This window comes from Megalobrama amblycephala, linkage group LG8 (genome assembly GCF_018812025.1).
Source record: "Megalobrama amblycephala isolate DHTTF-2021 linkage group LG8, ASM1881202v1, whole genome shotgun sequence".
Lineage (NCBI taxonomy): Eukaryota > Metazoa > Chordata > Actinopteri > Cypriniformes > Xenocyprididae > Megalobrama > Megalobrama amblycephala.
Window position 1 is genome coordinate 23,649,944 of NC_063051.1, and position 12,840 is coordinate 23,662,783.

The window sequence follows — 12,840 nt, forward strand, 5'->3', positions numbered from 1 at the left end:
TTCCTTCACTGCATCATCAAGCTACGTCTTTGTTGTTTTCAATAAGCGACCTCTAGCAATGAAACTTACATATTATGCCTTTAAGTTCAGCTGCTACCTTAAATTTTTAAGTATAATCAACTTGTTTGTACAAGTCATTTCAACTTAAATTATATTAAGCCTACTTAAAATTTTTTTTTTAATTTTTTATATTTCCCCATCATGCAGTGTTTTTTTTTTAAAAAGTTGCCAGCCAGCGGCAGCATTATTGATCAATTTCATAAAACTTTTATGGCCCTTAGAACATTCTGTTGTATAAGAATAAAGCCTCTGCTTTTAAACAACAACAACAAAACATTTTATTCGAGCTTCATGCATTGTTTTTTGGGTTTTTTTTTAATCAAAACTTGAATGAGGTTTCATAAAAAAAAAAAAAAACATTTTGAACAAAAAGCTGAGGAAAATTACATTTATACCTCTTCATGGGTTCAACATTTCAATCAGTTTTTATGCTGTTGAAAGTTTGATCACATTAGCTTACTTGTGAGTGAACAACTTCTATCCGCTACTTCTGGGCTGTGTCCGAAATCGCTATACCCTATAGCCTATACCCTTACACGATTAGTTCACTTCTGAATTAAAATTTCCTGATAATTTACTCACCCCCATGTCATCCAATATGTTCATGTCTTTCTTTCTTCAGTCGAAAAGAAATTAAGGTTTTTGAGGAAGACATTCCAGGATTTTTTTTCCATATACTAGACTTCACTGGGGTACAACAGATGGAAGGTCCAAATTGCAAAGTGCATAGACTTGTACTTTTTGCCCTACCATGGTACTTCCGCCTACATCACGCGTGACCTTTCTAAGGTGATGCTTGGCAGATAGCAGAACTGTGCAAGACGAGCATTTGTGGTTAAAAAGTATATACATTTTCATTTTTTTTAGAAAATTAACAATTGCTTCGCTAGATAAGACCCCTATTCCTCGGCTGGAATCGTGTAGAGCCCTTTAAAGCTGCACTGAAACTGCAATTTGGACCTTCAACCCGTTGTACCCCAGTGAAGTCCACTATATGAAGAAAAATCCTGGAATGTTTTCCTTAAAAATTTCTTTTTGACTGAAGAAAGAAAGACATGAAAGACATGAGTAAATTATCAGGAAATTGTATTCTTAAGTGAACTAATCCTTTAAATAGGGCACTGTTTGATGGGACAGCAATTTATAGTGGTGCCCAAAACCACAGTGGACGTTATCGAGTGTGAATCCCACAATGCACCGCAATAAAGAGTGTACGCTCAATGGCTAGTGAATGTTCATAATGCACTGTGAGGGTCATGCTGAATGAATTCCCGCATCTGACCAGAAGATGGCGTTCGCAGCTGAATCATCCATCCATTTTCCAAACTGCTGGTTCAATGTGGCTACAGCGTAATATCATACAGGTTTACATTTATTTTTAATTGGTTATTAAATAGTTTAATTAAGATTTATACATGCTAGTTTCCACAACAGAGTTCAAGATAAATATTTGCATTACTACTGGAGCTTCCAGTTTGCTAAGTTTCAAATGATTATTAAATAGCAAGCACAAACTATGCAAAAGCAGCAGCCCTTCCGGCGCACTCAGTGTCCGAATTCACTCACTTGTTTTGATTTACTCCTTCAACTGGACTATATTAGTGGACTAATGTAGGGAATAGTGAATGAGGGTATAGGGGGTGATTTCAAACACAGCTGTTTTTGGATCCGGAGAACTATTTCAGAAGATCCGTAATAGCGCCCACTACCGTTTAACAGGGACTGCCAGAAAAACCTGTCAATGGTGGGGAAGCATTGTGTCAAATGGCAGAAAATTTTGTCAATGGCAGGAAAAGAGTTAATAGGGTTTTGACTATATTGATAAATCAATATAGTTTTTATTTTTTTCAATATTTAGCCTATACATGTAGATTATCAGGTACATGTCACTATAAAGCCTGCATGTTCTGCATGTGAATAAGCAGTGACGTTTCATCTACTAAACACAAGTTAAACACCAAAATAATAGTTTAGTTTAACTTTACATATTAAAATGTACTTTTCAGAAAATAAATAAATAATAATGTTAATTATAATTTCTTATATTATTATTATTATATTACCTTATTTGACAAAGAATAAAATGCAATGTTTTGTTGCACATTTATTGTTATTAAAATTAATTTATTGATTAGTTTATTTTATTTATAAAAGTTAAAAGTTTTATAAATTAATTTAATTAGACACCATTTTGATCATCATGATAAATTTATAAAAATCATAAAACAAAATCAAGAAAAAATACAACTTAAAATTTTTTTCAAATCAACATTTTGTATTACTTTGTTGAGTTAACTGCGTTGCATACTGGGATTGGTATATACTAGGGGTGTGACAAGACAGGTATCTCACGAGATGAGATGAGACTCGAGATTGAGTTCACGAGACAAGACAAGATTTTTACACACTATTTTTAAGAAATCCTCAATGGCGAAATACATGACTAGAAAAAAATATTCTGCAGGTGTATTTGAAATGTTTTAACTAATCATCTTGTAATGAATGTCATTTCAGTTCTACTTTCTGAGTATGAATTATCATATGCAGTAAAAGACAACAATACTCAATTACAGTAAAAGGTTTTACCACAAACTCAACTGACTGACTTCTCTTCTGTATGATTTCAGTCTCTTCAGACCTTGCTGTACATGATTTATGAGCTTCTACAACTTTTGACCTCCTAACTTAACTCCTTTCCACAAACAGATCATAGAAATAAAAACAGTATAAATAAAAATGGTAACACTTTGCAATAAGGTCTCATTTATTAACATTAATGTATTAACCAACATCAACTAACAATGAGCAATATCTTTGCTACAGTATTTATTAATCTTTGTTTATGTTAGTTAATAAAAATAGTCATTCATTGTTAGTTCATGATAGTTCACAGTGCATTAACTAATATTAACAAATGAAACCTTATTGTTTGTGCTTAACAAGATTAAGTTTTTATGGTAACACTTGACAATAAGTGTAACCATAATCACACTCTCTCAATATTCAAAGTGCAAATAAGACCAAATTTTTCTTTGATACAGAGCTAAGAGATGGTTACAACTACACTGCCCAGCCTAAAATAGCTTTCATATTGAGAGATATTTGCATTCATCAGGAAGCCTCACGTTTACTTTCACTTTCGCGATCGCGCGTACTCTGTAAATATGGAGCGGCGGCGACCGTTATCCAACTGAATTAAATGTTTTTTTATTTAAATACAAAGCAAAACGATAGTGGAGGCGTAATGTAAAGGTAGCGGTGGCATATTCTTTCCTAATCATCCTAACTACTTTGTCATGGCAATATCACAAGACTACTTTTCGCCTCGACGAGAAATCTCGTCACATTTTAGTCTCACGAGATCTCGTGACATGAGATCTCATCACACCCCTAGTATATACAAATGTGATGCTGCCTTAGGTATTCCTTCACATAAAGAGTGTCTATGACATGCTAAAATACTGCCTATGTAGGGAGCTCACTAAGTTTTGGATCAAAGCCCCGGATTTGTTTTGGCATACTAAAGAAGTCAGTGAGTTACAGCTGTTGAAACACTGTTGGTATGATGCCTTAAGGACAGAAGCTAAAATAAAAAGGAAATGGAAAAGGTTTTTCCTATAGTAAACACAGCAAAGTTAACACAGTATTTTACTGAGGGTAACCACCCAGAGTCTTAATTGTCATAAAATATATTTTAAGGACTTTTTTTTTCTTTTTTCTTTTTTTTTTACAATCATTAATAAACTGGACTGAGATGTTTTGAGCATTTTTCCTAAAAAAAAGCTTGAGAGCTTCTGACCTCCTGACTTCCTGTCGAGCGCACAAAGAGAAATCTGATGATTTGCGTCTGTTTTCTATTAGCATGTTGTTCATCATCCAGATGTTCCCAGTCACATGATGTCCCGGTGCCCTACAGAACATCTCGGAAAGAAAGGGATTTTCTGAACGGCACATAGAATGGATTGTCAGATTTATAGACCAGTCATTTTAAATCCAGATTTTTAGGGTATATCTGCCAAAACTGTGTCAATTCTTCCTTTCACGTTTCCACCTGACGCAATGCTCCAAGTATTCTAAAGTTCAGGGAACCATAAGTGATCCGAGCAAGTCTAGAGCCGTGGTATGTTCATTCTCTTTTGTGTGTTTTGAATGGCTAATATTTATTTTGGAAACAGGTCCCAGGACCCTCAATCAAAATCCAATGAAATATGATATCCGGGATCATTTGGAGTCAGTTTTGCAGTCTTGGATCTCAGCGAGAAACCACAGAGCATTGCTTCATCAGCAGGACATACTGGGGAGAAAGTCAATAAAATACACGAGCTGTAAAAATAAGTTGGCAGCTTGCAGAGACAGACGTGTTCGCGAGAACTGTGAATGTCAGAGGTTTAATATGTTCTGGAAATAAATTCACAAGTACTGCTAGAGGGAGATTTATTAAAGATAAACTGATATAAAAGAGAAGACAGGGAAGACAAAATAAGCAAAGACAAAGCACGATAGAAAATCTACACTCATGTATTCGAGCTGCGTGTCGTGTGGCGTCAAAACTAAATACCATTATAATTTCTGAAGCTGTCTATGCTGGAAGTGTCCACTGCATATTTATGCATTTGTAATTATCTCATTAAATGATTTTATTTAGTAATATCTGCATGTCTGCAGCTCATGGATTGCAACTCAAGAAATGTATTAAGGCGATTTATTCTGATCCAATGAGAAATACATTATGCAGGACAGCATGGTTCGATTCCCAGGGAAAGCAAGAATTGATAAAATGTATACACAGATGTAGCAATACTAACTTTTAGAATTATTTCATTCTAAAACAACGCATGCAAAGTAAATTTTTAATTTCATTTAAAAAAGAAGGATTTTATTTTGACTGAACTGCTATGATAACATGCAGTTTTGATGCTTACAGTGTAGACCGGCTCATCGTCTGCATCCAGACACTGTGTTAGGGTGTTCTAAACTTGTTATGATTACAGATTCCTCCATGTCTCTTTTTACTAAGTACTAAGTACTAGTGAAAGCTGTCTACTACTGTAGTTAGACAATGACACAAGAGGAGAAGACTCAGTTTCACTGCGTTCCTTTAAGTATTTGGATTCACCAAAAAAACTTCATACTGACAGAACAGTACTTTTGTTTGTCTGCAGAGCAAAGATTGCAAAAGATGCAAAGAATGCAAGAAATGTATGAAGGCAATTTATTCTGAGCCAAAAAGAAATGCATTATATAATGAGTGTGACCAAGAACATGCAAAGACAAATGATACATTACATAAAAAGTGTTAGTGTGAAAGCAAATCTTAAAAACAACAAAAACAAAATTAGAATCAAAATAACATGAGAACCTCTTTAAATTCCACAAATATGAACATTAAAATCATGTTAATGTTAATCTCTAAAAAAGCATACAGAGGAAAATTACACACATCAGATAAGAACTCTATAAAGAAAAATATGAAGTTGCTGCAAAGAACCAATGAAGAAACTTTATTTTGAAAGCCACATTCAAACAAGTGAGTTAATGGAGGAGTAGCTTGTCAGATGTTGTAGGTGTATATCTGGTGAGAGTGAGAAAGCTCCATTGTGCCAAACTCCCTCTGTAAGGAGTTAAACCACAGTGGCACAGAGACAAAGACAACACTGTCCTGAAGAGAAAGGAGAGGAGGAAGAGAAGGAGAGCTGCTGGGAGCAGGATTGCAAATTGCTGGAATTTGACAGCTGTAATGAGAGACTTTTCAAAGCTTACAGATGATGAAGAATCTTGTTCGGGTTATATTAGTGTTCATCTCAAGAGTGAAGATGGACTTTCTAACTTCTACCACTTGTACTTTTAACATTTTTGTGCTCTTTGTGCATCCCTAGTGATTACAGAGCTTGAAAAGAGGATTTTAGAGGCTCTGAGTGCATCATTTGTTCCTTGCCAAATACACAAGTCAAGACTTCTTTGAGCAAAGCATGAATGTGTTTTCAAACAATGTATGGCACATTACTGGTACTATTCTGCTATTGCAATTTTTCTTCATGTGAGTATTTCTTTACCAATGGGCACTTTTGGTCCTGTGGACTTAAACTCCCTTAACCCTTAAATGCATGTCTGTTTCGCCAATCATTCTTATATATTCGGGTCTTTATCGACCCGGATCAATATCTATCGTGATAATATAAAACTCCTCTGATATTAGAGTAACAATTACAGAAGAATAAAATAAAGCATATTTTGTTACTTTTTGGAGCTTGAAAGGGCTCTGTTTGAGCAGATATTTTATGCCATCATCACTGTCCTCGTCAGAGCTCATTTCCCAGTAAATTCAGCAAATAATAGGCTATTTTTATGTTTGAGGTCACGAATATGAGCCCATTCGCGATCTCAAACGTATTCTCAAAACTATATAATTTTCAACATCTTCAAAATCAATATTTCGATTGCTAACAGCTTCACCAGATTCATCCTGTAACAGTTACAGTCATATTTGATTGCGTTCAGTACTTGATCTGCAGTAAATCGCTGAGCCATTTCATGTTTTTCTTATTATTTCGTTTTTTGTCTGAGTGAGTCGTCACTTCAGCATTGTGTATCAGATATTGCCACCTTGTGGAATAAAGGTGAATTGCACCTATTCCGTCATCTAAGATTCAATTATTGTTGTGCAGAAAAAATATACGTACACTCATACACACCTCGGGTCGTTAGCGACCCTATACAATTTTTACAAAAAATGAATACAAAAACAGGCATTCTTTTATAATTTTATGATTTTTTTTTTCTTGTTATATTCTTTATAATAAATTGATTGAGGAATACCAAAAAGGTTGATGTCTAACTTTAAAAAATGAACGAGGAGGAGGGTAGTGAATGACGTCCCAGGTCACTTAAGGCCTGAGGTATGCATTTAAGGGTTAAAACAACTTTCTTAAAACACATTTTTTCAACTAATAAAGTCCAAAAGTGAACATACATGCATCACAGGAGAATTCTCACATCATATTGTTATGCAAAATTTCACCATTGTGTAATTTCCTCTAAGGGCCCTATTTTAACACCAGGTTAGGCACGTATGCAGTTGTCATGAGAGCATTAAATTAATTTTTGTGCCATGTCAACATGCATCCAGGCATCTGTGGGTGTATATGGAGGAAATATACTATATTATATATCGCAGTGTTTCATTCAATGTACTTTAAATGAAACACTGCAAAACCTAATTTGCGAATTTAGCAACCTTTTCTTGCAATTTTGAAGAATCACGTCTATTCAAAAAGTCTAAACTCAGTCTGTGCATTTGCAGTTTGGGAATTCTAAGTCCATGTCCTAAACCTGAAATTACAGTGGACAATAAAACTTTGTCACTGACATTTACAGTTATTACTAGCCATAATACTGTTGATCAACATGATTAATGACTTATTACAGTCAAAAATGTTCACCACCTCACGTATGCGTGAAACCTTGACACATACTTGTACGAAAGTTACAAACCTCCTACGGCCTGCACATGACTATGTAAACAAACATTTTGCACACAGCACTTGTGCTTAAGAAGTACCACTCTTAAAGTAGTTTAATAGCATTCTGTGATGGAAATGACATTTTTAACATTTCGGAATAAAATTGCCAAAATAGACTTGCTAATCAAATTTCATAGCATGCATTTTTTTATCCTAATTTAAAGCTGCATCTATCTTAGCAACCACTCTTAGCAACGTAAACATATGTTCTCTATTGATTTTATTCATTGAAGCTTACTGCATTATGTAGAAGAGTATTGTGAAAGAGATATCAAGTGACCAAGTGTAGTACCTGCATTCAAATTTAGCATTTTCCTTCAGGTCAGTCCTATGATCATAAAAAAAAAAAATCCATTTGAATGCGATCTTGTCCTTTTAACATTTTAATGCATTTTCCGTGCACTGCTGACACTCACAGCGCTAGTCAAAGCATTTGTTATTTGCGTCTTGTTCCGTGTTCACAACAAGTTTCAAGTCTTTGCGACTGTCTTTGCGACTGTCTTTGCGACTGTCTTTGCGACTGAGTGACTCGCTCATAAAGACAGTCTTTGCCGCCATCTAATGACGTAATGTAACTTCTGTTGCTGTTCACGGTCAGGAACTATTTTTTCCAGTGGAAGGAAGCCTTTTAATGATTTTACTTCATGAAAGTTGCATTGATACATATTTTTGGCTTTAATATTTGTATTGTGTGGTAACCGTTTTATAAACCAATTAGCCCTGTGAAGCCGTGGTTTACAGTGAATTTATAACAGCCAAGGGGGTTTTAGCAAACACCACTAAATACAAGGCTGCTGAAAAACGTTTTGTTGTGCATTTATGAAATCATCTTATGCATCAGAATTAATGACAGCTGAGCTCTTGTTGACCTCTCGTGTTGTTTAATTACATATAGACTTATGCACTGCCAAATGATAAGATGATTTTGCAACAGATAATTAGATTTAATTGAGAGTTGTCATGCCAAAACTGTACAGCTAAAATGTAGGTTCCTGCAGGTGAGAAGACAGACAGAGGATTATTTATATAAAGTGATTCAAAGTGTTTCTACACGCATGAAAAACTGACCCTATTAACATCTCCAGATATCAAATGAGCCAGAGTTCAGCCAAGGGCTTCGTCTAAGGGTTATATTTACAAAAACACTGAAAAATGCATATGACAGTCTCCTGAACGCAAATACCAGACTACAGGAACAATGCCAGGCCCCAGATACACTTCATTTGGGATCCTGAGGATTTGTTAAATGAAGTATGACTTGGACGTGTTTTGAACACCAAGGTGTGGACGAGTAACAGGAGAAGTAATGGGGGTAAACAGAATAATGGGCCAAAAGCCATGGCAAGACTGTGATCTCAATCACGTAGATGTGCACATTTCTACTGAAGAATAAAGGGAGAGGATGGGAAAGAGGTTCGACATGCTCCCAGGTCGGACCACCCTGAACGAGACACTCGCATGGCCCAGACAAACTACTTTGGTTAATGATTAAACAAAAAGGCTATTGTGTCTTTTCACAATCTTTCACAATTATTAATCATTAATCAAGGTCCTGTTCTAATTCTGTTCGGGATCATAAGATATACAGGGCAGGGGAAGATGGGGAAAGATGCATCAGTCATGTGTTATTAATGGAAATAAATAGAAACATTTGCTAAATCAGTTGCCATATACCACAAAATGTAAAATTATTTACTACTGGGATAAGATGGCCCCCTACCTGGGGCATGAAAGTTTAAATGACTTTTGATATCACTCTTAATAACATTTACATATTTTTAAAGTGTCATTAATGTAAATACTAAATCATCTGCTCTATTTAAAATTGTGCTTTGACAATTTAGTTGAATATTTGAATAAGCGATGACAGAAAAAGCAGAATCCCAGTAAAAGTGATTCAGGTACATTTATTTTATAACTTCTATATGGGCATATAAATATTTACATATTTAACTGCCCATATTTTAATTGAAGATATGTCATATTAGCAACATTATGAATTCAAATTAAATGAAGGTTTTAAAGGGATAGCTCACCCAAACATGAAAATTCTGTCATCATTTACTCACCCTCAAGTTATTCCAAACCTGTATGAGTTTCTTTCTTGTGCTGAACACAAAATAAGATATTTTGAAGAATGTTGGTAACCAAACAATTTCTAGTCCCCATTGACTTCCATAGTATTTTTGTCCTATACTATGGAAGTCAATGGGGACCAGCAACAGTTTGGTTACCAGCATTCTTCATTTTATCTTCAACAGAAGAAAGAACTTCATGCAGGTTTATAACAACTTGAGGGTGAGTAAATGATGACAGAATTTTCATATTTGAGAGAACTAACCCCTTTAATGAAAAGTGAAGATGTCTGAAATGCACATCTAATTCATGGAATTACTGAATAATAACCTCATGAAATACAATAAGTGTTAAATTAAAAAATAACAACAGTAGTAACAACATGCTTTATCGCTGAAATCACTGAAAGAAAGTCTAGTGCAGATAAACATCAATCTGTACATACTTCTTAGATGAGTACATGACAAGGCAGACATCTGATGTCTGTATCATTCAATGACTAACACAGCAGAGCTCAAACTGGGGGTTTTCCGTTGATTCGACCAACTGCAGGCTTTGAGGAATCATTCTTGTCTGTAGCACAAATGGTATAGGATAAACTTCAAAAAGTTGAAGACTTTCACTAACCCCAAGTTGAAGACAAATCACTAACACCAAGTATGAATAATAATAATAATAATAATAATAATAATAATAATAATAATAATAATAATAATAATGATGATAGTGATGCTGTCTTAGCCAACATCACTTACTGTAACTACTGTAAGGCCTTTACATTGTAATCAATGTTAATGAAAACTAAAATGAAAACATAAACTGGAAAGCTTAATCTGAAATGCATTTTCGCTATTCCAAAACTAGCTGAAATAAAATAAAAAATGGTCACAAATTAATGTTTTAGACTGTGATAAAGTACTAAAATAAAAACTAAAACTGACATAAGAAAACCAAACAAAAAAAAATAAACAGAATCTAACAATGACAGTGAAGCTATTGAAAACTAAACGAAACTGAAAATAAAATGCATAAACTTAATTAAGAACTATACAAGTCTGGTACAGTGTTATATAATCACTCAGACATTACATTTTTTTTTTTTTTTTTTCTTGAAAAGGAAGGGATTTGTTTATGTTTGTTCTTTCCTAAGCAGACATAAACTTCCTGTGTGAGATCACACTCAGGTCCTGTAATCATCTTAACCAGGAAGCCAGTAAGTCTGTTGAGCCAAAAGATTAATAGACTAAACACAAAAATATCTTAACATGCCTAAAGCATGCATTTCTTTCCATGGTCAATCATTGCACTGAGCTGCATAAAAATTGTTTTACATATGCAGTTTAAGAGATTCAACCTCAAACCAGCAGTATAGTAATCCATTCTGTAACAGGTTGAGTCTGTTTAAGGTTTAACCCAAGGTCATCCAGACTTCACTTAATTTCCACACAGCATTCCCTGTGCTCTTCCCACATCTGCTTTGTAAATTATTCCAAGTCGGACACTTGAAACGTGAACCCAACGTCCTCATTACAAAGGACTGACTGAGAAACATGTAAGATAAATATGTGGGAAAGCAAATATGAGGCAGTCACTCAGCTGTAATTCTTCAGATGTGCATGAACATTGATGCACACATGCTCGGTACATAAACACTTGCATAAACACTCTCAGCAATGTTCAGACCATGTGTTTTCTTTGTTCTACCTTGTTTAGATGTATGACACAAAAACTAACATACTTAGCATTGTGATTTCTTCCATGCATATATGATTGCATTGCCTGTCTTCTCCACTTACAATGGACTGAGAAAGAGACACATTGCCTTCATACGGTGGACAACAGAATGGAAGATGTGAATTTGACTAGGTCAAAACAGTGAAACCTTGACATGACACAAGCGTTATTGTCTCTTCGTCTGGCTCTGTAACAAGTGACATTCAGGAGGGGTTGAAATTATGAAAAGGTTTTTGCCACAGGCATTTCACAAAAACCTCATTTTACATCTTTAGACAAAGCATTTAGGGCTTATGTACAATAACTGCTATATCATATATCATGTTATGTGTATCCTGGTATATTTTTATACAAGGAATACAGTAACTAACACACAAATAAATCTCTCTCTTTCTTCACCTCAGAACCCTTCCTCTTTGGACTGGTCCATTCAGAGCGCCCTGTCGTCTCTTTTCCCTCCGTTTGAGGCTACCGCTCCTACTGTTCTCAGCCAACTCTTTCGCACCATTGAGGAACGTTACCATGGAGATGCACTGCAGTGCCTGCTGAACTTCCTTATCCCAGCCAAACATATCCTAGAGAGCGTGCAGCAAGCTGCCTGTGTGAGTACAACCCACTAATCACAGCAAAACATAAGACCATTGCATTTAAAATTCGACAGCACCTTAGAAAAAGCCAACCATCTAAAAATGTCAAATAGCCTACCTACCAAGTGACTTGCTTTAATTTAATAATTTAAGGAAAGATTCACCCAAAGATTAAAAATGTGTCATTATTTACTCAGCCTCACATCATCCCTAACCAGTATTATTATTTTTTTTTCTTCCTTGGGACACAGTCCATAGGGTTGTGCACTATATTCCAAGTCTTCTGAAGCCATACACTAAGGTTTGAGAAGCTGAAGCAAACAGAAAAAGTTTCAGTGTATAATGTCTTTAAAGGTAAATTGGGTAATTTCATAGAATTGCAAAAAAAGTGTTTCATACACTCATTGGTAGTCACAATCAAACAAGCATCTTCCACATTTTAACTATAAATTTAGGTTTGTTCCTCACAAAGCTAACATGAAGGTTCAGAAGAGTTGGAATATGCAGTAAGGTGGTATGAACTACTTTTATGGTGCTTTTTGGAGCCTGGAAGGCCATGCTCACCGTATGCTTTGAGTGTATGGAAAAGGACAGTGTGAATGACAGTGTGAGTCAGTTATGTATTTTCATGTTTGGGTGAACTAAGCCTTTAAATGGTAAAGCATGTTAGGGGCAAGATGAAAGCAGTTTCTTGTGCAGACATTTCTTCCATGTGGACTTTTATGGCACATATCCCACATGCTACTTATCCTTGTCCACTCAGCACAAGATTGTTTTGTTTTATCTTCAGAAAGAACAAAGGCCTTCCAAGGCCACTTCTTCTGAAGGGGATTCAAGAATGTTTGCATGCAAGCCAATAAACG

General features: G+C 35.2%; 1 protein-coding gene across 3 annotated transcripts in view; it reads left to right on the forward strand.

The window, feature by feature from the left end:
- The window catches only part of quo (quattro), a 47,715-nt gene that overhangs the window by 3,472 nt on the left and 31,403 nt on the right, over positions 1 to 12,840 (forward strand). For all 3 annotated transcript variants that reach the window (XM_048200140.1, XM_048200138.1, XM_048200139.1), the window contains exon 2: positions 11,795 to 11,992. In XM_048200140.1, the coding sequence (XP_048056097.1) occupies positions 11,795 to 11,992 (198 nt within the window). The remainder of the gene's footprint in view (positions 1 to 11,794; positions 11,993 to 12,840) is intronic.